The following is a 14,879-nucleotide window of genomic DNA, read 5'->3' as shown; positions in this document are numbered from 1 at the left end:
GATCAGGACCATCGCTATTCCGGATAACTGATTTTTCCGGTTTTCGGAATCGCTACAGAAAGCCATTTTTTTATTGTCAAACCCAACTAAAAAAAAAGAAAAAATATTTAGAAATAATCTTAAAAAAAAGAAAAAACAATAAAGTAATACACTAATGATTATTTCTAAAATGATGGTAAGGTAAACATCTTTTAAAAAAGAAAGAAAAATCCTAAAATCTTATAAGGAAAAAAAATAAATTTCATTTTTTTTAAATGGCAGGAAAATTTATCGAATTTCATTCCGGTTTTCTGATTTCCGGATAAAAGGTTCTGTACTGTATTTTTATTTTATCAATTTAAAATTCTAGCTGAAGCAAGCCAGTCATTGGCAAATTTTTTTTATTTCGAAATGAGAACATAAAAATCAGGAGTATTTCTTTCCTTTCGGATGAACAAGAAAAGTATCTTTGGAATATAATTCTACAGAAAAAAGTTATTTGCTTTTGTATTTTTTTTCCAGCTATTTTATTGCTTCAGCTCTTTCTTTACTCTGTTTTTTTTAATTTAAAATCTTTAAATATGAGGATGCAGAGTATAACAGTTTTGGTTATACCTATCATTTCAATTTATGTTATTATAATGCGTTTTTAAATTTCTTGTGTATTTGTTAGAGAAAATAGTAACTTACAAGGGAAACTAGGGAAGTGTGACTCGCCAATTTTGAAATAAACTAGTGGGATGTATGCCTTATGCGGAATAATTTTAGGCGGCAACATTCGTTTCGGCCCATATAAGGTCCTGTGAGAGATAAAAAATAATTCAATATATAGAAAAATCGGTATTTTATTTGCAGACTATTAGTTATTGTAATTGTCTCATAATCCAATTAATTGGATAATTAATTAATTTGCTAATTAATAAATTAATCAGAAAATTAATTATTAATTAATTATTAAATAATTGCTAATTAAATATTAATTAATTGTTAATTAATGATTTATTAATTAATTGTTAATTAATTATTAATTAATTAATTAATTATTAATTAATTGTTAGTTATAATTTATTAATTAATTGATTTGCAATTACATACTCCCAATTAATTAGGAAAGTTTTTTGAAAAAAAAAATTAAAAAAATTTGATGTAAATTTTTTTTTTAAAATTAACCTAACAGGTTTTTTTGAAAAACTACAGATATATAAAATTTTCGAAATCAATTTTGACAATAAATATGCATTATATAGTACGTGAAAGTACCACAAAATTAATTGGAGTATGAGACAATTACAATAACTAATAGTCTGCATTGAAGTAATAAAATACCGATTTTTCTATATATTGAATTATTTTTTATCTCTCACAGGACCTTCTATGGGCCGAAACGAATGTTGCCCCTTAAAATTATTCCTCATAAGGCATACATCCCACTAGTTAATTTCAAAATTGGCGAGTCACACTTCCCTAGTTTCCCTTGTTAGTTAAGTCATGAAAAATTCTAGGAATTAGTCATGGAAAGTCATGAATTTGAAAATCTAAAATGTAGCAGATACCCTGTATGTACATTATTTTATGCAGATCTTGTAACAATATGATGATGCATAATTTCAAATTGTTCTGTAGAGTACATAGCTGCCAACTCACTTGTTTCTCCTTGTCTACTGGTTTAATAAAAATTCTCCTGGTTTTTGTACATTTTTGAAAATTCCCTAAAATTTAGAATTTTTGCACAGATTGTAGCTTGCTTGAATATTTAAATAAGTATTACTAATACATAATGAAGTTATAAAAATCAGTTTGATACTTTTTTTGTTTGAAATATTGAGTTTATTTTTATTCAGAACTCCCTTTTTAAATTAATTAAGGAATCTTTTAACTATCTCTAATGAATTAAATGCCATGCACTATTTTAAATTACGAGTAAACATGGTACATAACATTTCAAGTTCATTTAATGTACTTGTACTGCAAAAGTGCAATATTACTGCAACAATATTGCAGTTTTTCTATTTTATTGACTATAAAAATCCTTCAAATCCTCTGAGTCCTATTCAGTACATTTTGCAACAATTATCTTGAAACTTACATTATTTCATAAAGTCTACTGGATTTTTCCCATCCATGTTTGTAGCTATGAGAGTGCATTCAATGAAAATTTTAATTTTTATGTTGGCAATAAGTTATTTCTTTGTATTATAGAAATTTCAGAAACTATTAAATTACCAAACTGAATATAAGTAACCCTTAGACATAAAAATGTTAACTTTATAGTGCCCCATACTTTATTGTGTTACCACATTTAACTTATTCAATTCAATACTGATTGCAGGAGCTCAGTTAATAATACAGAATGTCCATCAAAAACATGCTGGTATATACCAATGCATGGCCACCAATAGTCTAGGAACTGCTATGGCATCAGCAACTGTTACAGTTACATCGGGAAATGTATCCCTTGATTTTGGTTATGATGATGAGGAGGAAGGTATGTATATGAAAAGAATTATTTACAGGTTTTAATTTATTTTATTTGTAACTGTTATTTTTCTTGAGTGTTATTACTGAGATGTCATTTTTAATGTACTACCACAACATTAAATTATAGTATTGCCTGAAACATAACTTTAATATAATGGGTTTTTATTTTTCAAAACATGACAGAGTAAAAAAACATCATGAATTTACTTGCAAACTTTTTAATTTGAATCGAATTTAATATGCTAAGCAATTTAGTTTCCTCTCTTGTAGATTTCAACTTAAATTAAGCTGGTGAAGTTAAAATTTGCTGACGAAGAGAAGAGAATAAATACTATGCCTAATTCCCATTAGTTGGGTAAAACATTCAAATAAAAATAAGTTAAAAAAAATATAGCAATGCTATCAAATACTTAATAATTCTACAATACCATAATTTATGAATGTGTGTGAATATGATCAATTTATGAATGTTGTATTTTCAGACTTCAAAACCTTACAACTCAGTTAAAAGAAATTTAAGGAGTTCTAGTAATTTTTTAAAATAAGTCTTGGTGTCATTTACACTCGTTCCAATTTTTAGAAAAATGTAAATTAATAAAAGTTTTTAAAGATTTCAGTAAGCTTAAGTTTAGATGATATAAAGTACTTTGTTCTTAAGAATCGAGAAAACAATGGAAAATAATAAAGATAAATAAAAAGAGAAGAAGAAAAATTATTCAAATAAAATATTTAAAAAAATTATCTATATGTATATTAAATTGTCGGAAAACAAAAATTTGATAAGATGTAATCTCTTCATCAGCTCACACGATTATATCTGCAAAAAAGAGTGCTTTCTAATATTGTATCAATATAGCCAAAGCAAAATATATCAATATAATAATGTAAGGAGCACTAAGAAAATTGTAGCAAAATAGAACACATTAATTAATAAATATATTACTAAAAAACAGATAATGAAATGTAAAAAAAAAATAAATAAAAAACGAAATCTATAAAGCGAGTAACGAATTCAAATGAACTTACGTATGCCAAAATCTTTCTAGAAAGAATAAAAATATTTTCGTAATAAGATTGCCAGATTACAAAATATGAAAACGAGTGCAAATAGAGTTAAAAGAGTAAATAGAGGTATTTTGTTTTATATCGCGTTCTTACTGCCTTGTTATTTTAAAATTTGTGTTATTTAAGAAACCTTCGTGTATTGTTGAATTTCTGTTTCATAAATGTATCGTTAATACTTTGTTTAAATAGTTAATTTGCTGTTTTGTTAACCGAGGCTTTATTTAAAATGGTTTATGTAGGTAATAGTAAATATGTATACGATAAAAACATAACATTTACTATTATATCATTTTAATATAGATAGGGAAACCAGGAATCCATATCATTCTGATAGGGAAAGGTTTGATGATCAAAATTCTGATGATTCCAAAAGATCCAAAGATCACAATTCTGATATTGGAAAAAGACACCACAAAAAGAAACATTTTAAAGGAGGTAAATGAAGAATAACTATTTCTGTTATTTTTGTTTTTGCACAAAATAATTTTTCAATTAGTATGTTAACTATTAATTACTAACTTTTAATTACTAACTATTAATTACTAACTTTTGATCAAATGATCTTATTTTTCATACTAAGACTCAGCCGTAATATTAGGCAATAATTTAAACATAAAAAATGTACACCTTATTGCTTACAAGGAAATTGTGCTTTTAACATTCTTCTAAATAATTTTAAAATGTAACTTATCACTGAAACTATTAGTATGTATTATTAGCATTAGTTAATATTTTTATTATGGATCAAAATTATTATACTGTTGGATTTAACGGACTTCCCTTTGGCGAATTTCTCTATTTTGCAATTTTTTTGAGGAACCTAGTAAATTTTAGAAATTTCTTCATAAAATAACTTCCAAATAGCGTCATGAATTTTGTATTTAATGAATTTTTCTTTAATATCCACTTTCCTTATCTCCCAAAATAATTCAGAACATTTTAAACATGTTAATGCATTTTATTTGGGAAATTACCTTGAATTGATTTTCGCAGCCACTTAATTTTTAGAAAAAAGCAGTAAAATCTCTTTCCCTTTTTGTTTGCATTTCAAATGAAAAACTCAGACAAAATGGATTTTATCAGTAACAATTAAACTTAAGAGCGCATGGGGTAAGAATGTTTAAAATTACTTTTATAATAAATGTAGCTGTAATTTTATACATAAATTTAGCTTTTTGTTTGGTTGAAAATGTATGTAGCTTTCCATGCAGATTTCTTTTATGTTTATAAAATAAATAGTAGATAATAGTTAACAAAATAAAGATGTATAATTTTTTTTTAAATTATGTATAGTGTTTATGAATTTAAAACCTGTTTTGTGTTGTTAAAGTATCTCAAAAGGTTTTATACTTAGAAAACAATATTTCTGCATCAACGCTGTTTTTAGGAACCAACAAACTTCGAATTGCCACTTTTGCCCATTTTGGAGCGTTCGGTCTTTGATTTCCAAAACTCGATCGATTTTCCTTCACCAACGTGCAATTCCTTGACCGTTGCTTTGTAAGAAGTAATTGCTGTGAAAACTCAAACATTCTACATTCAAACTACTAGTTACAAGTCCCTACTAACTACTAGTCCTCCCCCCCTCATCTAAGAAACTGATCCATATTTAAGAAATCAGAAGAAGCCGCCTAGGAAAAATTAACTGGATATGTAGAAAGGCAGTAGAAATTTCATTGCCAGGTGCAATAGCATGTATAACAATTTTTCTGTCAAAGATTTGATTTATAACATTTTCCTTCTTTTGTGATTCCAATTTCTTTTGTACTCTTACTGACTTCAGGAAGGTAATTACCCTCCCTAAGTGTAGAAAAACCACCTTAGTTGACAAGATTGTGATTATCTCTTATCTATTTTCATGTCATTTCGCTATTGATTCACTCCCCTAAATATCTAATCAATTTTACATGTTCAATTTAAGTTTCAGGAAAATAAAAAATTCTGTTTAATAAAAATAATAAATAAAAAATGGAAGAAAAAAATTCAAATTTTAAGCAATTTTCGAGCAAGTCAAGACATATTGAAAAATTCACGGATTTTAGGAAAAAAGATGACAATTTCGCGAAAATTCGCGCCGCGACAAACCTGCAGCCCTAATCATAAGTTAGAAAAATACTGCTACTGCTCTAGACCATGTTTTCAATAGGAAAAGTCCAATGGCCTAAGATCCGGGTTTCATAAAAATGTCAGAGAATTGATCCGGGTTACAAAGTCTCCTCATTTTCGGATCAGCATTTATTATAAAAAAATTTATTTTGAACATAAATAATTATTTATTTATTCTTAAAATTATTATTTATCATATTTATTATTATTAATTAATGTTTAATCAAATAAAATGCAACTTAAAACTATCCTTATTTTATTTGTATTTTTGTTTCATTGAAAATATTTATGTCTGAAAATATCTTCTTATTGAAAGTCAACCTCTTTGTTTTATAGAATTTATTTTGAATGTTATTTCAAATTTGATTTAAAAATTTCAGTATAGTAAAACTTCGTTGTAGGAAGGACCTTTAATTTTTCCCAATATTGGCTTTATATTTATTGAATTTTTTTTATTGTATTCCTTGTAATTAAAGCATAGTCATTTCTCTATTTTCTAATGCAGTAAAGTTGATCCCCCCATCTAAACCTGAAATAAATCGATTGTCAAATACATCTGTGATGGTAAGATGGACAGCTGCTGATGGAGGACTTCCTATAAATTTTTATAAACTGCAATACAAGGAGGTTGGACGTCGTAAAACAAATTGGATGACGATTGATGAAGATATTGCTGCTCATATACACTCTTATGCTGTTGTTAATCTTAAAACTGGTAAGGATCTCATTTAATTTCAATGTTCACTCCTTAAAACTTTTAATTTTTGTTATATTTTTTGCACTTTCTGAGGTTAAATTTGAAATGTAATAGAACAGGGAGAATTGGGAAAACCTGGAGAATACAGTGTATTAAAAAATTATCTATAATAACGAAAAATGCAGGCAATTTTGAATTTTTCCTTATAAACTCTCAAAGTGCAAATTATGGATTATTTACAGATAGTTCAGCTACACTATGCTATTTCATTTGCTGTATTATTATTATTTTTTTTTTATGTATGTTGAACTGTTCTTTATTTTTCTAATTTTTTCCAGCTATTAGAACTAGTATTAGTTATACTAATAAAGCTCACATTTGCACTGAGACTTACTGTTTCCCCTTAATATATTGTGAATAATATATACAGGAAAAACACAGAGAACTTTTTTTCCTGATTTGAGTGGCAACCCTGAGCAATTGCAAAATTTATGGGGGAGGCTCATGATTTCAAAGAGAATTTTCCTTCATAATTTTTTGGATCTCGCTGACCCAGACAATTTTTATCATTGGATTATGGAATTAATATTGTTTACTAAATATTCCTTATTGTAATACAATATCTCAATATAACAAAAAAAAATGAATTAATGATTAATGTACATGAATAATCTATCGAAGCGCTATAGTTAACTTGCTATAACTTAATCAAATATTAACTCTTTTATCTTTAAATAAATTTCTTTTTAAAGGTGACAATGTTTTCGGGAGCCATGAGCCTTACTTAAAAAAACAATAACAAAACAAAGAGACAGTTCAAACTAAAATTAAGTACTTCTTTTGTACTGTATAAAAATAAAATTAGTATCATCAGGGGTCTGTTTAGAGGAAATTTGGGTCTGTTAATGGACCTTTCACAAAATATCTTTTCATAAAAACGGACCCTTCACAAAATATCTTTTCATAAAAACGGACCCTTCACAAATTTGTTTATCATCATTATTGTTTTGTTAATCGAATAAAGCCTTCCCGGGGGGGGGGGGGGACTGTTCGAGACAAACTAAGTTTGCCTAAGTTTAAATTCCAAATGTAGTATTGTAAGAAAATATTTCTACCATTACTAACATTGTGTGTGCATTCTTATTAATATTAAATCATAATTTTTTTGTAAATAAGTAATTTATCAAATTATATTTATTCATAAAATCAATTACTAGAATATTATGTAAATAAAAATTAATTTCTGGCAATTTGTTAAATAAAATATTATAAATTTAAGAATTGTTTAAGTTTACTTAATGCGTAACACATTAAAAGTGATACATTACTAAGTTGTGTTATTTAAAATCTGTCAATTGAAATTATTAAAAATGTGAGTGATTTTGTTTCCATTATTCATTCTAAATGAATATTCCGTGTTGAGCAGTATAGGCTAAATACCAAATATTTGTATGTTGCATCTCTAATATAGTAGCAGCAATTGTTGAGCAGAATCTTGTATCTATTTACAATTTCAAAACTTCTTGAAAAGGTTTTTAGCAATTTTTGCAATAGCAGGACCCTATTTGCACAAATTCACAATAGAAGGATCCTGGTTGAAAGAATGTGACTTAATGCTTATTTTATATTCACAAATTATGAATAGTTTTTTCACAATTTTACAAAAACAGGACCTTTCACAAAATATCTGGACAGACCCCTGATTATATATTTGATTTAGTAAGTATGTTTAAAATTTCGTAATCTATATTCGCAAACCTGTTGTAACTTGCAAACATCGCTGCCTTTTTGTGTGTAGGAAAGTTCAGAGTATGTTGAGTGCAAGTATGAAAATTCCCTGAATGTTTCTTTGCCTATATTAAAAGAACGAAAAAATATCCTTAAATGTTATGAGCCTACTCTCAAGAAAACAAAATTATTTTAAAAATAAATTAAAAATCAACCTTCCAACATTAAGTCAAATTTTATTCTCTGTCTTTTCAAATTCAAGTTTTGAAAGCTTTAATCCAATAAAATTCTTAAGTATTGTTATCTTAATTTTCCTTCTGGTTGTAATTATAATTTAACAGTTCTTCAAAGTTACTTCCATATGACATTCTTGTTTCCATATTACAGGCGGAGCTTATCGTTTTCGTATAGCTGCAGTCTATTCTAACAGCGACAACAGAGATGGACCGATATCTGATAAGTTTGTTTTAGTGAAGGACACTCCAATGGAAAAACCCTGTGTTATACCTATTATTACCTATGCTGAAGCAGTTAGTCAATCTGCTATTACATTGCAATGGGAGGTATGATATATTGAATGCAATTACTATCTGAGTATTTTATTTCTTATGCATTTGTTTGATCAATTATGCATTTATTCCTTCCTGTGCTGAAGCCCAGTATTTTTCTTTATTGTTTTAAATTAAATGTTTTATCATTTGTATAATTTTGCATTTTTCAATTAATTGAAACTTGGCACTTGTTTTTTTTAAAGTCAGGATGGGCTTTTTTTCTGCCTCTTTTCAATGTGCTGATAATAGTGAAACCAATTAGCTTATATAAATCAAAGATGCACTGAATCTTCAGTCTATTACTTGGTATTCAGCTCCTTTAGATGACTATTTGATTAAAATATTTTTTTTTTTTACTTCAAAATATTTTGGTTATCAAATAATCTGTAGAGCTAGGTAATTAAATTTTTATGGTCTGAATGCTTACTTTTTCTGCAAAGTTATCAAGTTGTTAATTTATAGGTAAATAAATATATTATCATACTTAATTTTTTATTTATATATACTATTATTTGTCAGTTTAAACTCCAAATTTTTTTTTGCATTTAGTGATTATCGTTGATCTGTTGCCATATTTTGTATTGTAATTTTAATATTTAATAATCAGACCAGCAAAGGCCTGGCCAGGTCCCTCAGTTGTGTGTGTACCTTGTAAATCAGAATTCTCTCGGGGATTTTACTCTGATGAGGGATTAAGCATCCTTCATGCTCAATATTGGACAGTACATATAACCAAATATTATAAGTTAATTTCTTTTTTATTTAATCTCTTTTTTGATCTAAAATCATTTAAGCATTGTAATAGTTTATATTCTCAACAATTTCTTAGAAAAACTTTTCTATTAGGTATAAACAGTTTTTTTCTATATTGTTCATAATAAATCTATACATTTTAGTATCAGGAAGTGGATTCTATTCAGACTGATGGTTTCTTCATACATTATCGGGCGACACACATGGCTGGAAAATATTTGAAAGTGTCAGTGCTGGGCTCTAACACTCGATCTCACATAATATCTCATCTTTTGCCAGACACAGGATATGACATAAAGATGCAAAGCTTTAATCGTGCTGGCACTTCTGATTTCTCAAATATCTTCACTGCTAAAACTAAGGGTATGTCTTTTAAACTTTTAGATTTAGCAATAAACTGTATGCTTCTCACCTAAATTTATTTAACAGAATGAAAGTTTTCTTTAATAAATAATATATAACTTAAAGTTGTAAACGAACTTAGTATTAATTATCGCTTAGCTACTACGTAACACTCTTTGTGGGCTAAGTAAACAGGGATATTTGATTATAACAAACACTTTTAACTGTTGGTATTATTTAAAATTGATGATATGGAACCTAATATGCGTGTTTAATGGAACCAATTCAATAATTGCCCAACAATTTTAAGCAGCGGTTCATTCCAAAAAGATGTTCCGTGGAACTCTACGGCAGAGCTCATTCTAGGCAGGGTAAACAGGGCGCAGCACCCTGCTGCCCTTTTAGTCAAAAGAATTCACCCTGTTGCCCCTGAAGTAAATTAGTGCCCTGATGTAATAGACTCCATACACTTTTTGCCCTTTCTTTCCTCAACCCTTCTTTATTTTTTTCCCCAAACTCTACAATGGATTTCATGAACTGTTATTTTTAACTCTTTTTTATTTAGTTTGTCATTGCTGTCAATACATAGATTTATATGAGAAAGGAAAAATAGCCATCACAACCCATTGTTGCACTTGTCTTTGAAAGTTTGCAGTTACTTCCACTATCATTAAATCATAATTATTATTAATCATTTTAATTATTTAATCATAACTACAGACACTTAAAAACATACATTTATTATTTTATTAATATATGCATGCATTTTAAATAAATTACTAAGCTAATTAGCTCATTAACTCGATATATATGTTAATTTATTAATGAAAATAAGTAATTAATGATTGCTTTGCTACTTTTAGTTAAGTAAAAAAAAAATTATTTTACTAATTGACAATATTTTTTAATAGAACTTGTAACGAATTCGTGTTTTTAATAGAACGTGAAATTATTGCCTTTTTAGAATAATAATGCCCTTTTTTTAAACTTATGCACCCTGCCCTTTTTTCTGCCTAGAATGAGCTCTGTCTACGGTTCCATGAAAAAATCATAGTGGTTCCCAACAGAGCTTTTTTTAAAAAACCAGTAATGCTTTATGAAACTTGCAGGGCTCGAAAAACAGCCCGTCCGCCCGTCCTCGACGGTCAAAAATTCTCCGCGGACAACAAATTTCTCGAATCCGACGTCCGCGCGGACGGCCATTTTCCCGTTAATGTTCATGATACATTTTCAATTTTTGTTATCTTACAAGAGTCTTGTAAGTTACACGGCAGCAAAATGACCCACAATACAGCAACATACTGCTCATATATTGATGTTTTCTCTGTCTGGGAGTACTGCAGCGGTTGAAAGGGGCTTTGCAGCAATAAACTTACAAAAAAACACACTACGTACTTGCCCTATTACGGTTGGGTATAGAAAAAAAAAAAAACGAAATGAAAAGTTATATAGATAAAATAACAACTGAACTTAGAAGAAAATATGGCCGAATTAAATAACATTGCATAATTACCACAATAACCCATATATTGATCTAAAAGAGAAACAGGGATGAAAACAAGTATTTACCTGGAGTTATCTTCTAGTAAATTTAGATGAATAAATAAGTCAACAAGGTAGTCACTTCAGAAAAAAAACAAAAGTTCTTTTTATTTAGGCGGGTCCATGTTGAAAGAAAACTGGCAAAATAACATAGTGTCCAATGGTGGAGTAGTGGGTAAAAGGCAAGACATTCAGGGAAAAGAAAATTCCACGTGCAATCCAGAGGACGGTAAGTTGGCAGTAAATTATTCTCAGTACATCTTTTAGTGGAAAATTGAGCAGCCACCTAAAGCAAGGACCTTCTCAGCACATAACAGCGGTTGAAGCACATCCCAGACTCTGGGATTCTCTTCTAAAAATCGAGGAGAACGTTCATATTTCTTTTGAAGATCTTTTTTTTTTTTGCAATTTGGTTCATAATTCAAAATTTTATTTATGTGCAAACTTTTCTTCCACATCAAAAAAGAAGAGGCATGGCAGCTGATGAGTTAGTTACAGAGAACAAAACAACAAATAAAGATGGCGCAAGGAAGCCATTCTTCCAAAAAGCTTCTCCACCTTACGGAGGTGGGAGCAAAAATATCAAAACTCCGTTAAGCGGAGGGCTGCAAATTATTTGACCATCAAAATATCGAATGCATCTCGTCTTTCGCGCTCTTCCTTTTTATATGATACAAAAACTTAAAGTTGAAGTTGTATTCCATGTTGTGCAAGTTAAAGTTAAATTATCTAAAAATTACGAGTTGAGACGAAAAATTGATTATACGTTAACAGTTACGGTTGCGAAACACAACATACACGCGGAGATGAAAGATGCCGACTACCAGTGCGAATTCTCAGAAACGAAAAAGGGTGGAATGTTCTGGAAATAAAGGGGCTCTGCAAGGAGCTGGTAAGGAATTTTAGGGGGAGAATGTCCAAATTGCGCTACCGCTTAAGGGGCTAAAGAAAGATGATGAAATAAAAAATTGTATTACAAAATTATAAATTAAGTCGAAAGAAATTAGAATTTTGATTAAAAAAAAACAGGATATTTAGAAAATTAGGCTGTGACCTAATGTCACATTATACCCCCCACTGCAGAAAAAAATTTTGAAGAAATTTTTTTTTTTTTTTTTTTTTTTTGCCAAAAAAAGATATTAATCCAAAAAAATTTTTATAAATGAAATTAAGTTCTAACAGCCTGCAACTCCAGTTCACCACTACTCCACTTACAAATAGTCAGATGTTTACATAACAATCTATATATCAAAACTTTTGATAGTAAGAGTCTGAAATGAGAAAAGCTGTGCCTCAAACATAAGACATACAAAGAACTAGTAACACATAATGACACATACATATAAGCAGCTTTACATGGCTGCATCTTGATTAGTGAAATGGTAAAACAATGTCAATTGTTTGATAAATGGACGAAAAACACAAAACAATCTTAATTGTTCGCTACATGAAAACAAACATTTTGACAACGAATCGTCAACACATGTAATATAAATTAAACAACATATGCCTTGATGCATGTGAATGCCTATAAGTGCAATAACACCCGTATAAAAAAATTCAGGCTACATGAAGTAGACTGAGAAAATCTTCTCCAAAGAAAATAACATTAAGGAGGTAAAATGGATAATTGATTATTCAAAAAAATCTCACTTAGTAATAGTGGAAAAACAATTTTTGAGGTAAAGGACATTAACTCAAATTATTCCTTGTAAGAAGGAATTGAAAAAAAATTGATTTGTTTGCTGGAAATTATTAGGAAAAAAAAATTGAAAAATTGCAAACAAACGAAAAATCAGACTACCATTGTAGACTGACAATACTCCGAGCTTAAACGAAAAAAAAACTTTGTACAACATTTTGTACATCAATCCATTAAGTGAATTTTGAGAAAAAAAATTGAGACCAATCAAACAAGATTGATAAGTAGTAATCCGAGTTAAAACGACAAAAAAAATTAGTACACATCAAAATGTATACCTGAAACAAATCAAAGTCATTAGTGAGAGCAATAAGTGCATAAAAATTATTAATTTTAGACTTGAAGAAAGTTAAAAAAAATTTGCAATTAAATTTACTAGTTGTAACAGGAAAAGCCTAGGCAAAACATTAAACTTAACAAAAACTGCAAGGAATTTTAACACTTAAAAAAAACAACAAATTGACTCACAGAACTTTGACCAAAAAAACTGCTAAAACAAAACAAAAAAACAAGGCCTTGACACATTGCTTACAAAAAGCATTACCTAAAAAATTGCTGAACAATATACAATTAACAAACTCAGCATCAACAATTTGTATAAAACAACATAACACAAAACAATAAAAATCATAACAAACGTTGTGACACCTTGAGATGTACAATGAGGTGTATTTTTGTACCTTACTTTTGCAAAGAGAATTCACACTCTGCAAAAATCCAAAAAAATTTGTATGTAATAAGAGTGACTTATGACATACTAGAAAAGGAAAAAAAATTATACTGTACAGAACTACAGGGTCGAAAAACAAAAAAAATTGGCATTCGAATTCAGACATCATTAATTAATTACAATTATGTGTTTAAGTAATTTAAAAAAACAAATATTACCATGAAATATTTGTTAAAAAAATTGCAAACAGTTAGACATGAACAACCACAAACACGAACCCATAGTTATAAGTTTGTAGAGTCGCAAAAAGGAGGGCACTGCTCATCATCCACCATACAAAACCATATCACAATTTGAATACCTCATTCAATTAAAAAATGTTAGAACCATTGACAAAATTAGTTACAAGAACTGGATATCACAAAAAAATTTTACCAAAAATTTAACCAAAAAATCACTGGTATTGCCTGACAAGTACTACAGGATCCCGATGTTCCGCGGATATGACGGCCAGCATCATATACACCGATACCCAAATAACACCCATCACACATATCCATGTTACATTCAAACAAATTTAATTAGAAAAAAATTATTTACTTCTTAAATTGTAAGGACAAGCCTTAGGGAGAGTGATATCACTATCAATTACACTAGGGGAGGTATCCAAAGAGGGATGAAAAAGCAAATTTTGCCTCCTATGAGGACATAGACGTAAGCGGTCTATATGAACAGTTAGTTTAGGTGCCTTCGTATTGTCCAAAAGTTGGATTACATAATCCACATCATTAAATTTTGACAAAATAGTAAACGGACCATCAAATTTAGGTTTAAACACATTAGTATGTTTTAAGTAGACAATATCACCAATATTTAGTGATCTTAATTTTGCTTTCGCACCTTGTCTCGAATTTTGTTTGACTTGAGCTCGTTCAGAATTATGGTAAGCATTTTCATATGCAATATTGAGCTCATTTAAGGTCACCAATAAATAGTGAGATTTATCCAAATGTATTGGTTCAACACTAGTTTCAAAACAATCAAAAATTAAGGCCAAATTACGACCAAAATGAAGTAAGTTAGGGGTGAATTTGGTTGAAGAGTGAATTGAACCATTGTATATATTTTGGTGAATTAATAAGCTGGTTGCAAATGACACACCTTTCTCATGTAAAGTTAAAACAGAAGACTTAATAGCTTGATTAATGCGTTCACTCATTCCATTACTTTGAGGATGAGCAGCACTGCTATGGGCTAATTTTATGC

The 14,879-nt window shown here is 28.9% G+C and overlaps 1 protein-coding gene across 3 annotated transcripts in view; it reads left to right on the top strand.

Annotated features, from left to right (window-relative positions):
- LOC107437450 (interference hedgehog) overlaps positions 1–14,879 on the top strand; it is an 86,768-nt gene that overhangs the window by 48,749 nt on the left and 23,140 nt on the right. For 2 of the 3 annotated variants that reach the window (XM_087157812.1, XM_087157813.1), the window contains exons 9-14: positions 2,309–2,464; positions 3,823–3,957; positions 6,134–6,343; positions 8,441–8,616; positions 9,501–9,720; positions 11,357–11,470. In XM_087157812.1, coding sequence (XP_087013938.1) covers positions 2,309–2,464; positions 3,823–3,957; positions 6,134–6,343; positions 8,441–8,616; positions 9,501–9,720; positions 11,357–11,470 — 1,011 coding nt within the window. The remainder of the gene's footprint in view (positions 1–2,308; positions 2,465–3,822; positions 3,958–6,133; positions 6,344–8,440; positions 8,617–9,500; positions 9,721–11,356; positions 11,471–14,879) is intronic. The other variant, XM_087157814.1, reaches the window with a different exon arrangement.

The sequence above is a fragment of the Parasteatoda tepidariorum genome, chromosome 2 (genome assembly GCF_982258835.1).
Source record: "Parasteatoda tepidariorum strain Cologne lab strain chromosome 2, Ptep-v5.0, whole genome shotgun sequence".
Classification (NCBI taxonomy): domain Eukaryota; kingdom Metazoa; phylum Arthropoda; class Arachnida; order Araneae; family Theridiidae; genus Parasteatoda; species Parasteatoda tepidariorum.
This window is presented reverse-complemented; position numbering and strand designations above follow the sequence as displayed.